General features: G+C 41.7%; 1 protein-coding gene across 3 annotated transcripts in view; it reads right to left on the bottom strand.

The window, feature by feature from the left end:
- Positions 1–865: 865 nt before the first annotated feature.
- TTC29 (tetratricopeptide repeat domain 29) overlaps positions 866–20,196 on the bottom strand; it is a 143,129-nt gene continuing 123,798 nt past the window's right edge. For 2 of the 3 annotated variants that reach the window (XM_037058437.1, XM_037058436.1), the window contains 2 exons: positions 1,693–1,758; positions 866–1,072 (listed from right to left, as the gene is read on the bottom strand). In XM_037058437.1, coding sequence (XP_036914332.1) covers positions 1,050–1,072; positions 1,693–1,758 — 89 coding nt within the window. In that variant the 3' untranslated portion in view covers positions 866–1,049. The remainder of the gene's footprint in view (positions 1,073–1,692; positions 1,759–20,196) is intronic. The other variant, XM_037058438.1, reaches the window with a different exon arrangement.

The following is a 20,196-nucleotide window of genomic DNA, read 5'->3' as shown; positions in this document are numbered from 1 at the left end:
GGCATAATACGGTAGCAGCTTTTAAAAGGAGACTCTGAAAGGGAAAGTAATTACAGTTCATTACGGAATGCTGCACTCCAGGCGCGGCCATTTAGATCCAGAAGGAATTAGAGACCACTGTAAATAGTTACCCGTGCTCCGCGAGGAGTCCCTGATGCATTATTTATGGGAGGGCCTTTTATACATAAGTACTAGCATTTGATGCAATTGTGATCTGCATCTGTCATCATAAAATCCTGATTTTGTTACCAGGTTCACCGGTAAAAATGACTCAAGTTGAAATTTAAGGAGAAAGCGCCAAAGAAAACTTTTGATGAAATCTATCAGACGGGATAGCAGGGTTGCCGCTCAGTGTTTGATGTAAAACCTGGGTTCTGGTGACCTTACTGACAGGTTCATGTTTGACGTACCTAACTTCCTCAAGTGTTTTAAAAGATGTGGGCTTTTTGATTAAAAATATTCTCACAACACTTCCCAAACATTTTTTTTCAAGACTTTATTTATTTATTTATTGAGAGAGGGGAAGGGAGGGGGAAGGAGAGGGAGAGAAATGTCGATGCAAGAGAGAAACACCAACTGGTTGCCTATAACATGTGACCCAACCAGGGACCAAACCCTCAACCCATGTGTGTACCCCAACCAGGAATCAAACCTGCAACACTTTGCTTGCTGGGGTGAGGCCCAGCCAACTGAGCCACACCAGTCAGGGCTCCAAACATTTTTAAAGGCACTTAAAATTAAATTTACAAAGGCACTTGTATCCCATGATTCTCGTGGAATAGTGGATAAAAGGAAAAAATTATAGTTTATTTTATAGATAATTGTCAATATTAAAGCATTTGGGACACATTTTGTTTTCATGGAGTTAGATGTTTTAGACAAAATGTGTAGTAAGTAGTGCATTGCAATACAACATCCATTGAAAACACAGTTACAGTTTTAATTATAACTCTAGCTGTATTATTTGTAACATACTCCTATACAGATAATTGAAGACTCAGGTGACATGATACATTTCTTCTTGCTTTGTTGCTAAGTCAAAAGCTGGTTTAAGTCTCATTTTTTTGGTTATCTGGAAATCAGAAATAAAATAAATTATATAATGAAATTTTATATTGGGTTAGGAAGAGACACTTGCTTTGAAAAATATTATTGCTTTCTGTAATTTTCAGATATAGCTTAAAAGATGAAAAATACTTAAGCATCTGTGATATATAAAAGTGAATCTCTGATTTTTTTAAAGTAATGTTTTGCTTTAAAAAAAAAAGCAAAACAGTGAAGTAAGCCAGTCTGAGAAAGACAAGCACCACATGATTTCACTCACACATGGAATATAATGAACAAACTGAACTAATAAGCAAAATACAGAGCCCCAGGGAACAAGCCGACAGCTCTGGGGGGGACGTGTTGTAGGGTGGAGGGATTGAGCATAGAAGAAAACAAGAGAGAGAAAGAACTCATGGACACAAACAACAGTGTGGAGATGGTGGGGGGTGGGAAGCAGGTAGTGGAGGTAGAAGAGGGGATGGGGGGATAAATGGTGATGAAAAAATGAACAAATAAACTCAGTGTTTCAGTATTAGCTTATCAAGTGCTGGCTGAAGTTATTCTTATTTTTTGAAGGATTCTATTATACTTGGTATCTTTACAATGTGGGTACTTAATAGAAACTTTTTACTTGATTTATCTTACCGAGTTCTTCTTCCAAATGCTCTGAGGTTTGATATAAACTTTCCAATGTGTCTCTTCTAGACTCTTCTAAAGAAAAAAAAATGTATAAACTTAATGGTTTATGGCAAACACAACTCACAGTTATTTTGAGCTTCAACCTGGAAATTCCTTCTCAGGGATATCTAGCCTCATCACCTGACTGATAAAAGGGTATGTCTCGGCTGTGTTACCAGGGCAGATAACAGTGGCCAAAGATGGCTGCACTCTGCATGCTCCCCCACAGTGTGACCCGGCTACTCCCCATCAAGAGGTGGAATCTAATTACCCTTCTCTTGGGCTAGGCTTAGGACTCTTCTGTGGAGGAAGTGACTGCCTGCCTTCTGAGGCTAAGTCCAAATAGGCTACGCAGCTTCCACTCAGCGAGCACTCTTAGGATGCTTACTTTGGCAGAGCCAGTCATCGCCTAAGAAGTCCTCCCACCCTCAGGCTGTCATCCTGAACAGGCCGTGCACAGACGCTCCAGGTGATAGTCCCAGCTGAGCCAAGCCTTCCAGCCATCTATCTCACTGTGGCTCTAGTCTGGGAGTGGAGCTGCCCTGGACTTCTCAAGCCAGCCCCTCCCTCAGCTGAGTGACACCATTGGCTGAGGTCAGTTGGTGTCTAGTCAAGCCATGCTTGAATTTCTAACCCGCATAATTCTTGTGAAACATCATACACAACCAGAACGGCCACATTTGGGGGATAAGATGACTCATTAAAGCGATGCTCAGGAGGAAACTGAGTTTAGAGAGCAATATCAATTATCCAAATAGTGAAATAAGATAAGGGAGGTTTATAGGTACGTATAGACACGTTACTTTGTTACTGAACTTTCATCTCGGCCCTTCTATCCTTAAGTAGGAGCCACTGGAACTGATCTAGTAAGATGCTCTTTACCCTTGCTCACGACAGGCCTCCCTTTCCAGGCCCCCTTTCCTCTCTCGTATTCTGCTTTACCGAAGTCTCCGTGCCCTATTTCGTCCACTCCTCCCACCCACCACCGTTCCTGAACTAGTTCCACTGTATTTGCCCCCTATTTTTGGAAATGCCCTTTGCTTTCTCGCTCTAACGGGCACCTGGCTGTCCTCTGAGGACACCGCCAGTCCGGAAGCCCTTTTTTCATTTTTGTTCTTCTCCGTTTTCTGACCACTGGACCTGGAGACAGGTAGGTGTCCTCCTCACACTCCATCTTTCTCTTTCAGGACATTTGGCCTCCCTCCTTTCCCTAAAGCTCATCTTACCAGTTTACACAATCAAGTGCCATTGTGATCTCCCTACAACTGGTGTCCTTCTCGTTTGGTTTCGGCATTAGCTCGTTGTCACTTTATCACCACTTTGTTAGTTTAGCACTCGGACAATTCTCCCTCAGTTTCTTGAGCTCCAGCCTTTTAGATCTGGTCCTTCACCCTAGCCCTGCCATTAATTCCTGAGGTCGTTCTTAGACTCAGTCATTACCAGTGACCACAGGTCCCCCTCAGACTCAGTTTCTTGCATTTAACTACCTGACTGGTGGCTCTGATCTTTCCAGATCACTCCCTCTAATGCCCTAACTCTAGGAATTCTTCACACTGGGACCTCCCATCCTACCACCTTTTCACTGTTCCTCCCCATTTTGATGTCTTCTTGTCCTTTATGCAATTTAAATGCCATGGTCATTCACTCTTTTGCACGTAGCCTGACTGCCGATCTCCTACTTTGTCGGACTCACTTCCCAGAACTGTAACCCCAGTCAAATGCAACTCTGCCCATGCTTCTCATATACCTTACAGCTCAGTGTGGCTGGAGAAGACACACAACAGGGCCTCGCTTTAAGTTCATGGCCATTAGTGCTTTTAGGTGATCCTATTGAACCTTGATAGTCACTTCATTCTTCTACTTTCCTTGATGCCTACTCAAATTTTTCCTCTATTTTCTCAAACCTCCAACCCTCCACATGCATCCTCACTCTCACCGATGATTTCTTTTCTTGTTTCATGCAGGAAACAGAAGACAAGCTCTGCATCAGGAGTAACTACCCCTGCTCTCTCTTCCTTATGCTCCCATCGAAGGCCAACCCTTCTACTTCCCCGCTAGATCTCACCCACTCTTGCCTACCATGCAAGGCATGGGTCTGGTGATTCCTTCTGCCTCCCATGTCAGTTTTTTTCCTTTCTACTAGATCCTCTTCATCAGCATAGAAATATTTAGCTGAAGTCACAAGACTAAGTTCCGACCGATGAATGTGGACACAGGGATACATTCTGCTTCTAGGCCTGAGTGTTAGACATAGGGCATTCGTCTCTCTAGAAACTTTCTCTTTCCTCAGTCTTAAACATGGAACTATTATCTTATGATTCAGGTTCTACCATGCAGACAATGACAACACCCTAACTTAGTGGTTCTCAACTGGGGGTAATTTTGCCCCACCAGGGACGTTTGAAAATATCTGGAGACATTTTTAGTTGCTACACGTGGTCGTTACTGGCATCTAGTGGGAAGAGGCAGGGATGCTGCTAAACATCCGATAATGACCTTCACATCCATCCCCATTCTCCTCCCTAACAAAAAGCCATCCAGGCCAAAATCTCAATAGTGCAAGACTGAGAAACCCTCTCTTAGAGGATGATGGGGCTACAAGATGGAAGGTCATGGCCCCCTGATTGTCGATGGGGATACCCCATAAATACAGATGGCTCACTTAAGAAGTAGGAAAGAAATACTCTTATATATTCTAAAACTACTGTACTTTTGGGACTCATAATGGAAGCTTAGCTGTTACCTTAACTAGAATGTTCTATCATTCCTTTTATGTAAAGAGCTAGTGTGGGCTTCTCAGTTTAATATTCTTCGTTGCATCACAGCATGTAGAAACCTGCTGACATTTTATACTATCTTGATACCTATTTTATACTATCTAATGTCTTACACTCAGCAGTCTTGGTATGGAAGGGTATAACAATATCTTTTAAGCTGGAGAAATCCTTCCTGGATTTCCTGTTTGAAATTATGCCTAAGTGGTCTCAAATAATTGTTGTAAACTCATTCTTCAGATGTTGAGGAATAGTGATTTTTATGGTTGAATATTCTCCAGCTAGCTTCTCTGAGAGCAGCTATATCCTTCTGTAGCTATTCTTTTCAATTTTAGGTCGCATCTTCTAATTTAAATAGAAGACACTGATGTTCTCTCTGTGCAAGGAAACCATAGTGATGTTTAAGTTACACAGAACACTTAAACTCATCATTCAAGTGTCCTGATACCTCTGTCTGTTTGCAACAAGGAGAGCTCTATGGGGTTGTTTGCTCTGGGCTCTATAATTGCAAAAGCACTCATTTTGATCCCTAACCTAGGTTTTCTGCCGTGAGTCTGACTGATGGTGTGATTTGAGATGTTTGATTGGTAAGACTTTGAGGAAGCTGGAAGATGAGGACAGCAGGAAGGGAGACCAGGCCAAGACAAAGTTGAGAGTCTGACATTTGCTTATACTGTCTACATTTCGGTAGAAACAGGCACTTATATGTTGCTAATACTGAGGACTCTCAAATGGTAGGTCCCTCACAGCGGCAGCAAAAGGATCTCGTTTATACTATCACTTAGCCCACACTGTACCAAAGAGCAACAGAATAAGTCATCAAATGCAGAATTGCAATAAACCTACCACCCCACCCCTTTATTGAAAAACAATGTTATATAACTTTCTAACATTAGGAATATTAGAAATATTTCTAATATTGCTATAATATTATAAAAATGAGATTTAAAAAATGTTATCCATAGAAAAGTAAGAATTGAAATGGAAGAGACACTACCTGGTAGTTTTGTAACTGAAAAGGTAAATTTTTATAATTTTGTCATGCAAAACATTTGTAGTGGCCTTCCTCTAGAAAAAAAATAATAACTCACACATAAAGGTTGTGTCAGAGTTTATAGACTTGGACCCCTGGTAATGGATTCAACCTTTCCACAACAAATCAAAAGTATTGCATGCTCACATGAATATACAGCAGTCATTCCCTTAAATTTAAAACTCACTATAAACAGCAAACACATAGAGCAGGATATGGAGGCTGTATCGTGTCAGTGTGGTCTGCAGAGAATTTCTTCATATGGTTTTCGCCGTCTTGAAATATATGCTGCAGTTCCAAGCTAAAGGGATTACTCCTGAATAGTCATCACAGGGCTTGATTACGTTCGTATATCATATTTAGCCGGACCTGCAGGCTATTATACCATTAGCTATGCTGGTCCTGCTGTTGTCAAAAAGTTGATCACCTAATGTTTAAAAAACTCCGCTTTCTGTTCACCTTATCATGATGGCTCCAAAGGTTTTGTTAAAAATAAAGCAAATTGTGTTTCATGAAAATAATGAAGAGTAAATACGGTGTGTAAAAATGCTCATATCTTATGGGTGATTTTAGCATTATGCCATGAAGAGATTATATTTTGCTTTATTATTTCTGTACATTTTACTGAAAGTCATAGATGCGATTTTAGTAGAAACAGTACTGTTTTTCTCACTGACTGTAGAGAGTCTCAGGAACTGATTTCTGAGACAAAAAGAAGTCTCTCCCTCTCTTCCATGTATTCAAATCACATAAAATTAAAACCATGGACGTAAGCCCAGTACATCAATATTAATACAACAGTACATCTACAATGGCCTAAGTACACTATGGCTTTGTCAGGCAACCGTACTAAGGAGGAAAGAGTTTTGTTTTGAGGAAATATGTATATAAACTGAAAATGTGCCACTCACACTTGATAATCAGAAAATCACTGCAAATAAGTAATATTATTTTTAAGTTATTCTTTAGACGATGGTTATGTATTTTCAGTCCATCACCATAGTTAACATTTTTTAAAGAAATGAGTTAAATACATGGTCTTATAAACCCTGAATCCCATTACCAATATAAAGTATAATTTGATGTTTGCTTTCTAACCCATGTTATTATAAATTAGCTATATATGAAGTAACAAAATAAGAGTATATCTGTGAAAAAGATATCGACAGTTGTGGTTTCAGTATTTTAAGCAGCCTGTACAAAAGGGTCCAGAGAATCCCATCACTCAGTGGGAGCAACGCTGGCCTTGAAGCCGTCCTGGTTGAACAGCTCGTTTCTGACTCATGGTCCTGGACTGGTGCTGGGTGGGCGTAGGGACTCGTGCCCTCCTTGGCACGCTCCCCCTTGTAACCGATGGCCTGGAGAATGGCTGGTCAGGGATGCAGCCTGTGATCCTGGAGCACAGCCAGACGTTAATTTGGGCCTCATCAGCACTGTTCTTGAATGGACAACTTCTCAGCAAGTTCTTGTGCGTCCTGATATTTCTCCTAGTTGGTTGCCTTCGCTGTCTCACCTGATACACACAGTAGAGATGGGCTGGGTCCAAGTCAAGGAGAAACAGAGGGCACGCTCAGCTGGGATTCCACAGAGGCCAACCGAAGGACTACTGCGAGATGAGGACAGGGCTGAGGGACCCACAGGGATGTGGAGGTACCCAACGACTTACAACAGAGGGATGCTGTGCCATTACCTTCCCTGAGGCCGAAGGTAAAGGCGGAGCGGATGGTGTTACTGGACCCTGAGCGAGAAACAGAGATTCAGAAAAGGGGTCGCGTGGTAGAGCCTGGAAACAGCGGTTGTAGGGTGTGACAGCTGCCAGGACTGAGCTGAAGTCAGCGGCAGAGAGGTAACTCCCTGACTTCTTCACCCTCTTCACCTCTGGTCTCCTGCTGGCGGCTTCCCTTATATAAATCCAAATCAGGAAGCCAGAAGGCAAGTGAACCTGTGAGATGCATCTGAAGTCAGTGTCTTGAGACACGGGGCAAAGCGGGACAATGGATCTTGTGTATGTATGTGTGTGAGTGAGTGTGAAATAGCGTATAACAGAGTTTGGAAAACACACAAACTCCAAGCTCTTTTTGTAAACAGAGTACTTTAGAACAAAGGATTATACAGGGTCCGGCAGAAATAAGGCCTGCTTGAGTGTGGTTGGGAGGGTACGTGAATGTCTCACACGAGATGGACAGCAATTTGACCATTTCACCTAAAATGTCATATGGTGTGCTTGACTGTCATGTTGTTATGTTACAGAGTTACATGCTTGTGATTTTGTAATAAAACATTTTGTAATAAAAAGGGGCATTATTTGTATGGGTCCCTGTATAGTAGATAACACTTTTAATGAATAATCTAGAGATGCAAATATTAATGTTTTTGCAAGAGACTGATTTTCCAATATATAAGGAGATTTCCAAACAAAAGACACTGTAGATATACAATATCCAGTCCAAGTATTATAAGATGAGTAAACATGGACCTTGACATCAGCGAAGTTCCTAGTAATTTCTAATTCCTCAAAATAGATCTTCCTTGAAAAACCAAAACAATTCTGCCACCAATACTACTAAAAGCTAGTTAGAAATGCAGACCCAGTAAGTCAGAACTTGTGTTTTAAAAGAATCTCAGGGTGATTCATTTGTTCATGAAAATGTGAGAGTCGCTGTCTTATATAACCTTACTCTTACTTACACTATTTAACAAAGAAGAAAAACAGTGTGTTCTGTAAAAGGTGAAGTAATGGTTGCTTGTCTTTTGTTCAGTTGCAACATTCAGAGCATGAGTAGAAACAAAATGTTCCCAGAGATTGAGAATGTAGTTTGTACTAGGGAATACAATTAGGACTTTTTAATAAAAACCTCTGAACCACCCTATGCTCCAGGTATTATGTTCCCTGTTGAACAGGAGAGGAAACCAAAGGTTGGGTGATTAACTTGCTCCATAACACACAAACATAGCTGGAGATTCAAATCCAGGTTGGTTTGGATCCAAAGCTCATGGTTTTCTTTAAAAAAAAAATTTCATGGAATCTACTGGGTGACACTGGTCAATAAAACCACACGGGTTTCCAGTGTACAACTGTGACATGTCATCTGCACGCTGCACCATCTACTCACCACCCAAAGTCAAGTCTCTTACCCCCCTGAAGTCTCCTCTTTACCCTCTTCCTCCCACCCCCACACCTGCCTTCCCAACAACCGTGCTGCTGTCTGTATCTATTCGGGTTTTTTCCTTCTTAATCCCTTCACTTTTTTCAGCCAGCCCTCCAACCCCACTCCCCTCTGACAGCTGTCTATGATCTATAATTCTGTGTCTATTTGGTTTGTTTGCTTTCGTTTTTATTTTGTTCGCACATAAGTGAAATCATATGGCATTTGTCTTCTATGCACCTGACTTTCACACCCATCTTCACCGCAGCGAATTCAGAGAAAGGTGAGCAATGGGAAAAGCTCCTTGGGCCCTGCATTGTGTTGGGCAAGGAGCAGTTGATTCACCGGACTTTGCAGAGAGCTGCTGTGGAAAGCCTACCTAGTCCTCAACTGTTATTGGTCTGTTTAATTTCTGGTTTTCTAGAGACTGCTTCTCATGCAGCAGATAGAAAACTTGCAATGCGTCCTGGGGATGTCCCTGCAGCCACGGCTCTGACGCGCAGGCCAGGACCACTGAGCCTGGACTAGTCCTAATCCAGGGTTTGCATCATGTGAGTTGTTGTTGCCTTTATTTCATTTTACTTTGACTCAACTCCTAACGGATTCCGCTTCATAAAGTCAGAAAAAGAGGGGAAGAAGGCAATTTATTCATGTTTTCACTGGAGCTCACTGCAGACATGAAATTTCTCTAAAAATGCAAATCGTCTGGTGCAACACAAGTGACGCTCTGTAGCTAAAGCTCTTAGAGGCGAGTGCTTTCCCAGGGCTAATGTCCTTATGCCAAGTGATTGAATAAATCGATCCATTTATTACAGCGTCTTCACTTAAGGATTTTACCCCCAGATGAATGTGTGTAAGGGTACGGGAGGACTTCTCTTTATCACTAAGAAAATTGATTACACTTGTTAATTTGGCTTTTAATCTTAAGTATGTCAAAACAAACGCCATAAACGAGTGTAGAATAAATCAATACAGATCTCTTCAATATCAGATTGATCAAAAAGGATTTAGTGAGACTCTAAGATGTAAAATCCGAATGTACAAACTAAGCCCTTACTTATGTAATATGACTTGAGACGCGCTCAGTGTCTGAAAGAAACTCTTTCTGAAAACAGAAATGGTGCACTTTTGTTGCATTACAGAAAAATCCCCAAAGGCCTACCTATCCAAGGTATTTAATGTGAACATCCATTTTAAAAAGATTTCTTATCTCTTGTCCAGCCGTTCTTGTTAATTCAAGGTGCACCATATCACAGATTCTTTATATGCTACATAAAGCGAAAATTACACTTAACAAGTGTAAGGTTGGTCATAAAAAATAGATAAAACAACACTCTTAAAAGCCAAGATATCACCAGGAAAGGCTATCAGTCATTCTTGGAGAGAAAGTGAAGACAATGAGAAATAAAAATCATACACAAAGACTCCTAAAATGCTGCTCAGATCAGATCTGAGCTATTATGACATGGGTTTTTGTAGCAACCGAGCAGCAAAGCGATCACTCAGTGCACACTTTTGATTGAATATATTTTTTATTTCACTTGTATAATAATGAATGAGACAGAGATTCATGCTACTCCGCTCCCAGAATGACGTGAATTCTAAGCTGCTTTTCCACTAGTGGGTATAGTTTATGTTGAACGCGTGCTGTGTCTCTCAACTGGTAACCCCTATTCATTTTTCATTCATCCAACAGATATTCATTGAGGACCCAGCAAGGGAAAAGCATTTGTGAGGCAGGTTCTGGGGCACTGGTGGGAGTGGTGCTCAAATTAGATGGGTTCAGGAGTACCTGGCAGAGGGGGGCCGGGGGGCACTCCATCTCCAGCCATGGATGGCACGATTCTTTGGATGAGTGCTTCGTCTTCAGAGAAGAAATGAGAGTTTGATGTATAATTTCTTAAAGTGATTCATCTAGGATAGACTAGTAACATGCAGAGGGTTTCAAAACAAATACTACGACACTGTCAGGATACAGAAATGCATTTAAATGCTTGTCTCGGCAAAAATAAGACTGTTGGGTTTTCCATGGTAGGACTCAGGTCTTCAATAGCTTGGTTGGTCGGTCAAACATCTGCAAAGCAGAGGATCTCTGTGCTGGAGCCCGTCTCCTTCTCAACACGTGCACATTATACCTCTGTGCATGGATTTTGACTTCCAGGTAAGGAGTCATTGTTGGAAACGTTTCTGTGGTTTGAATTTAAGTATATAATCACTACTTATTTATAGTCTGCAGTTTATAATGTTTTCTCTTTTCAAAAGTAATATATTTATCTCTGTACCTACAGTACCTTGCATAATGTCTTAGAGATAGTATATACTTAATGTTTTCTGAATGAACATGGTTTGGAGCTTATGATTTACTTTAAAAAATGTGACATCATAAAATATTGCTTGGCACATATAACTAATCAATGTCTGTTGAAAGAAAAAATGAATGAATATGTTTACTCTTAAAATTTTAGATGAGTGCACAAACGATATATAATTAAGACAAAGGCATTGGATTGAAATGCTGGGTAATTTAAAAAATTCACCTGAAGATCAATGGACATCTCTTTAATGAGTGTATAAGAAATACTCAGTTCTTAAGTTTTCTCATCTTATAAGTAGGAAAAATCCTAAACTTTTGGTCACAACTTTTGTAGTGCTTCAGAAAAACAATGAGATTAAAAAAAAAGTTTGAACTATAAAAGTTTAATTGAATCCTGAGAAAATTTTGTCTCCCAAATGGCTTTAATGTGAAATAAGAAAAGTTCATAAATAGAAAGTATCTTTAAAGAAATGAATAATTTTTTGCTTTCATATAAAACACCTTTCAGCTTATATACTCATTAGGCAGTTCTGGATATAGTTCATTTAAGATGATTGATTGATTGAAAAATTCTTCTTGTAAATACAAAATTTGGGCTTCAAAAACTGTAACTTTCTATATTTTTGAAGAACTAACAGCTAAATTACTAAAGTCTTATTTCCCAGTCTAACTGCATAGCCATTACTATGTACAGTGAAAATGATCCAAGTTTATCTCGCTACAAATTTTCCCTTGACCCTCTCAACGACAGATGTTTTGATAGAATTACCTTACATGCCAATAACACTAGTGATTGACATTGTTGATCCTACAGAAAAAAAAGAGCTTGTTATGCACGATTGCTTCATATAATTTTAAACAGTTAAGTTTAATTAAATACTTATTTAATTTTTCCTTCCTCTGTGAAGCTTTCCTTAAATTAGGTGGTTCTCCTTTGCTCTTCACAGCACCACACATCTTAATTTTAGAATTTGCCAGATTGTGCTAGATGCCAAGTTCCTTCAACCCAGAAACCTCCGAAATGATGGTAGTCAACATTCTGAAACTTAGTGGGTTCCCAAGCATTAGTTCATCTCATTTGTGGGGATAACATTATTATCCCCGTATTACAAGAGAATGAATGGGTAGAGGGCCAAGGAGTCCGAGTGACACAGCAGGAAAATGCCAGGGCCACAACCAGAACCTGGGCTGTCTGATCCTGCAGGTGGCGCTCTTCATCACTCTTCCTTTTGGGGAGTGGATCCCCACTCCACGGAGTCTTATTCCCCACATCTGTCTTCCAAACGCTGCTTAGGGTAGCCGAGCCCTGTACTTCCTATTTTCCTAGTGAAAAAAACATTGTGTCTCAAATTTGTTTTGGAAAATGCCCAGAAATTAAGGATATTTAGTCAGTCTACCCCTCTTTCCAGGGCTAGGAGGCCCAGTGAAGGCTGGGTTGGGGGAGCATGTCGTCCTTGGCTGGTCAAAGTCCGACTCCCAGGTTAAGACCAGGTGTGTACTTCATGATGCTAGACTCTGCTACAAGAATTTATTTGTGGCACTTTGGGAACATAAGAAACTTGTGTTGCTGGGGCTATTAAGAAACGCTAGAGTGTATGCATAAAGATTCTTATTCCTTGCTGCATTATTTTTACAGCTGGGATGGCACAGAAAATGGTTTGCACAGTAAGTAAATCTAATAGTTAGAAATAAAAGAAATCCTTGAAAACCCTGAAAACATTTTGTTTATACACATCAGTGTGAACTAATCTTCCTTCCCCCTCCCTTCTGTCCTTCTTTCTCACTCCCTCCCTTTTCCTTTCCTTTCTTCCCCGCCCCCCACCCCCCGCTCTTACTTCTTCTTTTAAAGCAAAATAGTGGATCTGAGTACTAGATTGAAATAAAGGTTAGATTCAATTAGGCCAATTAGGCCATATATAAAAAACATCTTTGAATATAAGTTTCTTTTCAGAAAAGATTTTAATGGAAATATAAAGCAAAAAAAAAATTCGTGGAAAACACAAAACAAAATAAATTTCTCAGCTAGGACTTTTTTCCCCCCCCAGCTAAAGCACTAGCTAACTAGGCCTGACATCACAAGAGAAATCAGTCCTCAGGCCCTGGGCCTTTGACGCCTCGCCTGCATCAGTCGGAGACCTTTTGCCCTAGCAGGAAAGGCCAGGTGAGTCTCTACATCTCGAGTGGAACATGTTCTCAGGAGCAGGGCTTTCAAAAAAGCAACATACAAGAAACTTTGAAGAGCATCACGGGCCTTATGAGGGTGGGAGAGTGCAACATAGTTAATTCCATCCCGACAGTCAGATTTCACCTGAATGTGTATTTTCGGCGCTCTAACTTGGAAATTTTCTGTTACGGCACTCACAGATCACTGAAAACAGGCTCCTGGCCACGCTCTGCCCAAGGTCCAGTCACACTGTTTTCAAGCTCAAAACAGATATTGATTTTCATTTCAAACTCTAATGCCAAAATTAGCAGTGTCAGGTTGAATTAGAGGTGGATGGCTCATAGAGTTCAAAAGCGAACCAGCTGCACAGCCAGACTGCGTTTTCTGGGCTATTTTGTTCTCATGCCCTAAAGACAACAAAGCACTGAGTACAAGGCACCCTTCAGTCTCATGGAACCCAAAGAAATACGTGGTCCACTTCCACTCCCGTATCTTCAGCACATCGATTTCCTTCATGTCAGTTCAGGGGTGAATACATACAGTTTGAGGATTATTAAAGATTGCTTTAATTTTCTTCTGCTGGGCATTTTGCTTATTTAGCTTTTAAGAAAGCCAAACTGGCACAGCAGTTTACATGGACAGAGCACTCCATCGAGAGTCCCATAAAGCAGGGCAGGCAGCACGGCCACTGAATTACGGCATCAGCGGGGTGTGGGTCCTTTTATGTTTAGGATTGACTGAATGGAAATAACCACAAATTGGGCTGTGGAGAGCTCCCCTCACCTGGAGCAGTTCCTCAAGGGAGCAAACAGAACCCCGCAGTACGGACAGTCAGAGCATTTGTTCACCAGGAGGAGCAAATGCCCACAAACCCAAAGCCTGATTCCTCAACAAGGAAGAGAGGAATGGCTTACTTATCAGTGAGGAAGAGTACTGCCAGAATGCTTTAGGGGTGAGGCGGAAGGCAATGAGTACTGCTGTGCTCTGGAATCCATCTAGGTCTGCACAGACAGTATCCCAATGTATCTGCTGGTTGCTTATTCCCACTCTGAATGAAGAAGGTTTCGGTTAGATATCTCCCATGTAGAGATGTGTGTTTTCACAGTATGTGTACTGTGTGTATGTTGTGTGTGTGTTAGAGAGAGAGGGAAAGGAAGGCAGGGGGAGAGATGAAGAGTGAATAGGTTATCAGCAGCAGAGAGAGAGCTTCCAGGTTCCTCAAATGCAGATTTTCCAGGATCAAAGGAGATGGATCTGGCAAATGCTTGATTATGCAAGTGTCCCAAGCTGCCTTCTCCTACATGTCCCAGTCCCACAAAGGGCGCAGCACGGGTGCTGAGTCACTCCGAGAGCACCATGGGGAGATGCAGTAGGTGTCTCTGATAGGCAGGATGGGTGGTGGCCTCTCTGTGCCCCCACAGGTGACATGAATGTCCCTCTCTCCAACTCTCAAAGTATGCTGTCATCTGCTTATTTGTCTGTACTGGAACACTTTGATGGCCGGATTGTGTTTTCTTTAGCTGGTATTTCCAGGGATTGGAACATGTCTGGCTTACAATTTGTACTCAAGTAAAAGTTGATGAATTAAAGGTTAGTCTGACTACCTTGTAGGGATATGTGAGTATGTATTAGAGATGAAGAGAGGGAGCAGTCCCCTCACCCTATCATAGTTCAGGAATGAAAATCTGAAAAGTTAAGAGGAAACTAGAAATGGATTCCTTGTCATTCTTCATCAATAGCCCACCCCCCAGATTTGGAGAACAAATCAATGCTGAACGCCAACACCCCGAGGCTTGGTGTGGGGGCGGGGCTATCCCCAGTTTCGATCAAGCACATGCCACACTCACAAAGGTCTGAGAAAGTGGTAGGAGTTGGTGGACTGCCTGGTAAGGCAGGAGTGGGCAAGACCCTGGAGGAACAGGGCAGACAGCACTCTGAGTTGAGTGGGAGAAAGTAGAAGGAGTTTGTTCCTGAACACAGAACGAGAAAAGGAGATGGTGGCAGGTGGGCTGAGGACCTCCAGCCGTGGAGCTGGGACTGGCCCTCCACGTCAGGTGGGGTGGCAGACAACTGCAGAGTGGCTAGTCATGGCAGTGTTCCTTGTTTGTCATCGCAAGCAACGCTTGGGCAGGCGACAGAGAGTGGGGAGTGAAGACTAGCGCTTCCTGTTTTTAAACAGAGTTTAGTTAATGTCTGAACTCTAGGCCGCAGTTCAGTTACTAACTATAGTCATGCTTACTGCTCCACAGGTGGAAACAGTAAACTACCACTGACTGAAAAATCTTGGCACCTTTAGAAACTGCAGGTCTTCTGATACACGACGTAGCACTCTCTGCCCACCTGCCGGGGCTCGTACTATGCAGACGTTTTCAATAATTTATGGGACAGCACAGTCAAGAGTCCGGAGGGTGGAGGACAGAAAGACTCCTCAAGGTTTTGAAGTATACTGTATACGGTTTATTATTCAAGTGCTAATATGAAGATGGCAATGGGCTCCTAAAGGCTTTTTTGTCTCTTGCCTGCAGTGCTGGCCTCTAGCACTCAACGCTAAAAGAAAGGGCGCTGTCACCTCTCAATGTTCTTCTCCTTTTGTCCACAGAATGCCACACCAGGGGAACCTATCTGCAAACACATGCTTAGCTTTCTGCATTGCAGGTGGGAAGCACAGCCAGTTCACTCTGTCTGAACTCCCTGCTCAGCGACCGACGGTGAGAAGGAAGCTCAGGCTCCTAGAGTGCGAGGAGTTTATGCACTAGCCTTCAGCTTATAGCTCCTCTGTACCAGCCCTGGGGGAGGACAGATTTTATAAATAAAATATTTGTGAACAGCAGTAGTCACAGCATTATTACAGACTTTAAAAAAAAGATATCAAAGGGCACGGTTACGTGAAGGGAGCAACCAGTCGGCCCTCGCAGCTCTGAACCGTCCAGGGCTGCACTGCCACGCAGGACTTGTTAGTGGGCTCGGGAAAGGAAGGGCATTTGTAGCATGTGTTAGAGATGTCAGAAACGCCGCAAGTTCCCAGTATCCTTGGTGCTGATTTTCCATAACCCGCTTAACATTATGATGTTAGGTATTTGTATTTGCGAAGAAACGGTGAGGTTTTTGGCTGAACCCTAACTTCAAGGAATTAAAGTAGTCGTGATTTTCTGTCCAGTTAGATCCCGCTGCAAATATGCAATGCAGCGACATAAAGGTTTAAAGCGTTTTCCACGTAATTTTCGTTTAAATGAAAGTACTACTCTCAGGTGTCCGTGATGTGTTGGTGGAGGTGAGAGAGTGTGATTAGAGAAATGCCATGGCGGAGAGTTCCTCGGGGCCCCAGTTCTGTGGGTTGGTCTGGTTTCTGCCTCCTTCCTTCCAAATGTGATGAAAATATAAATTTAAGGGTCCGAATCATGGGTCCAAATGGAGCTCAGAGCATGACCCAGAGTCAAATCCAGACCATTCCAGAAACTCGTTTAGGAACTTCAACTTAAAAAGACTTTTGGTCTTCTTAAACAAATACATCTCCTGATTCAACACATTACAGTTTACTGAAATTCAACTCTCACGTTTAAACAGAATCAGATCCCATGATTTTCTTCAGCAAGGTCCTTAGCCAGGTTCTGATGTCTACCTATTATGCTCAATTTTAGAAATCTTGTTAAGTAGATATTACACCCATGAAGTTTAAAGTGATACAACATCCTATAGGTAGCATTAGGAAAACAGAATACAATTAGGTATCTGAAATCTAATATGATTTTTCCCCCAAAGTACTGTCAGTAGACTATCAAATTTTAACTGTTTAAGGAAAAGTTCAGGAGAGTAAAGGGATAGATCCTAACAGGATTAAGGCAAGTTGCCTCCGTGTGGACTGATTTTCAACATAAACTAACTGTCTTCTGTACCATTTAATCACAAATACATTCTTAGATGCTGGCAGCTACCCAAGGCCTTTATCTCCTCTTATGGTCTAGGAACTAACCCCCAATTACACAAATTGGAGTAGGTCAAGTAACGAGCACGAGGGCATAGAAATTACGAAAAAAAAATTCTCTTGTGTCACAAATTATTCATGAAAAACAATTCCTCCTCTCCTATTCTTTAGTAATTGGTAATCTTTCTAGAACAAATATATTCAAGTAAGCTTCCAATACACACTTCGTGCAATGCATGAATAACCAATGTTGAAATAAGAGTTGGATGATACGTTTTTGATTCTGGGGGGTCAGAGCTGCCTTGTATTTCTCTGGGTAAGATGTGGGAGCTGCAGGAAATTTTACTTGCATATTATCCCTCAATAGATATTTTTTCAATAGACTCATCTCTGTGCTCCTTTTTACTTACTCTTTTTTTTTAGCATGGTGTGGCATACATAATTTAAATAACCAGGGAATGTCTTTGGGCTCAAAACCACCTGCTGGCTTATATTAGCTAATTAATGGTGATTTATCTGAGTTACTAATTTGAGTGGAGCTGATTGCCTTTAGGAATTTGGGGAATGTTATAAGAATTCTGATTAAAACTATGCCTTTTGTGATGGACAATCTCCTTAAAAGGCTTTTTACAATGTTGCATGTTAGCAGACGCAACAACAACAACTGCCAAAGTGACAACTTCGAATTGTTCTGCGGCTCGGATCAGGGCTCCTGCAAGCTTGCTTCCCTGTGCAAGTCCACTTCTCCCCGGCCAGGCTTCTCCTCGTTTTGTCTCTTACATTACGGCTTATTTGCCTTTGACTACTTGAAAAATAGAACTGCTCTCGAATCCATAGAACTTGATCATTTTCACAAAAACGAATGCAGTAGATTCATTTTAGCCAAACTGCGTGGCAGGTGGACCTGACTCCCAGAGCCTGAACGTACGGATTTCACACGGCACAATGTCTGAAGGAGAAACATTCCAGAAAGCTCTCAGCAGTCTATCTGTTGGTGTCATTTCTTCTCTTCTCCGCTGGTCTCAGTACCTCTTAAGACAGCGTAGTTTGTAGAGAACGCAAGCCAGCCCCCTCTATTTACTGTAACCCCTCTGTGAGTACAGCCAACGCAGCATCACCTCCTTTGAGAAACTACATGGTGGCCAGTGGTACTTACAGTACACGCTTAGGGCTCGCTGAAACACTAATCCTATCAGCTGTGTTCAACTTTTATTCTGGGATGGTGCGCAGTTATGAACACATGATTACTGCTTTGAGACTTCTGGATTTAGGAATAGTTTCTCTAGTTTAATCAATCCCTCCCATTGCCCTCCCCCTCCCACAAAAAAAAGCCATGCAAGTGATGACAAAATGCATACAGTGCTTAATGTATATGTATATATTTGTTTCTATTAATTAATTCACACATGACTTTTTAGAAAAAGGTACTTTCCACAATGCATTGTTCTTAAATTTTTTAACTATTAAAATAACTAAAAATAGTCATGAAAGGATTCAGGGCTAAAAATTTTAACTATTGAAATAACTAAAAATAGTCATAAAAGGATTCAGGGCTAAAAATAAAAGATGAGAATTGAGTTCCCAGTGACCAAAGACTCATGTTTGGTCTGGTTTATCGAACACTAAGGAGTGTGACCAATGTATCGTTTTCCACTTTTTCTTATTTCTGATATGCTTCCAGGGCATAAAACCTTTCCTTTAAAAATAAAAGATATATTCCCATATTCTACATCAATGATCAAATCTGACAAACTTTTGTTACTTCAATTTTGAGCAGTAAATGATTAGCTGAGTCATATTTCTAGGTTTGGAGCTTACAGTCCGTTCGCTGGGGATGAAGTGTTCGTAGCCATCAGTGCTTCTGCATTTTCCATGGTTCTGTTGACCTCTTTGGTGGCTCTGAGTTAGGATTTTGATTGTGTCTTTAATTGCGCAACTCTCAGTTTCTTAGGACGTACTGGGCTCTGTGGCCACGCTGAGTGACGCATGTTCTCTGTTGCTGGTGCTCTGCCTCTGATGCACCCCGCCCTGTCCCAACTGTGGCTGCTTTAAGTAAATGAGAAGCTCTTCTTCATCTCTTTATTGACTCTCTGTTGAAGAGTCATATATCCTTGGGGATACAGAAGAAAACTTTTTCTGATCTCCACATTCTCTCGGTTCTCCTATTTTTGACTTTAGTAGGTACGAGGCCTTGTTGCTGATGGCAATCCAATTTCAAGTCCAGTTCACTGCGGGATGCTTATGGATCTCAGGCGTTCCCGTTTTAACCCAAATGTGGTGCGGGATGCGGTAGAGTGCACAGTCACCCACATCTAACGTACTGTCAAAGTAAGTGCTGTGAGATAGAAAAGGGTTTGTTAGAGGCAGTGAGCAATTGAATTTAGGTTAGTGCTCATAGGGGAACTCCACGAGCAGGTGTACTTATCTCATAACTTTCAGATAGATTTAGTTAAATGACACTTTTAAGAAGGTAAAATTGTTCATTGGTTAACTGGTTGACAGCAGAAAGAACATAGCAAGGTGTTCAAACAGGAGCGATTTCGGTTCCTTTATCTTAGTCACCATCAGCGAGTTCGAAAGTGAACGTCACAGACCATGACCTCCAAACCTGCTGCAATCAGACTCCACCAGAAAGCCTCTCGCCCACGCTCCCCAATTGACACCTTATTTCTTTGTTAGAGATGGCGCAGCAATAGCTAAAGGCTGACTCCATGCAAGTTCTAAACTTTGTTCTACAGTAAAAACCCCCACACTGAGTAACGGTTGATTATTGCCGAGCCAAGGGGGAGGACAATGCCAACACCTGCCCCAACCGAATTCTTGAGTTTCAGTGGCAAGGCAACTGCATGATGTTTGCAGAGCGCGAAGTGGGGAGTATACTGCCAAAGCATCTTAGTCAGACCATTTGGGGGAAGTTTGACATTTGGATTTGAAGTTCTTGCTGATTTCTAAGAACTAGTTTGGCATAAAGTATTCAAAGACCTTGTGACCGGTCCCATTTCAAGAACGGTAGGCGGGAGAAAATAGACTCCAAATCACAGCTACTGCATTGTGTAAGGTTCTTATTAAAAACAGCATATTCCTGTAGCCCAGAGGCTGACAGCTTCCTCCAAAGCAG

Source organism: Sturnira hondurensis, unplaced genomic scaffold (genome assembly GCF_014824575.4).
Source record: "Sturnira hondurensis isolate 20B ecotype Veracruz unplaced genomic scaffold, ASM1482457v3 Scaffold0010128, whole genome shotgun sequence".
Taxonomy (NCBI): Eukaryota; Metazoa; Chordata; class Mammalia; order Chiroptera; family Phyllostomidae; genus Sturnira; species Sturnira hondurensis.
The sequence above is the reverse complement of the archived record's forward strand: the minus strand, read 5'-3'. Positions and strand labels throughout refer to the sequence as shown.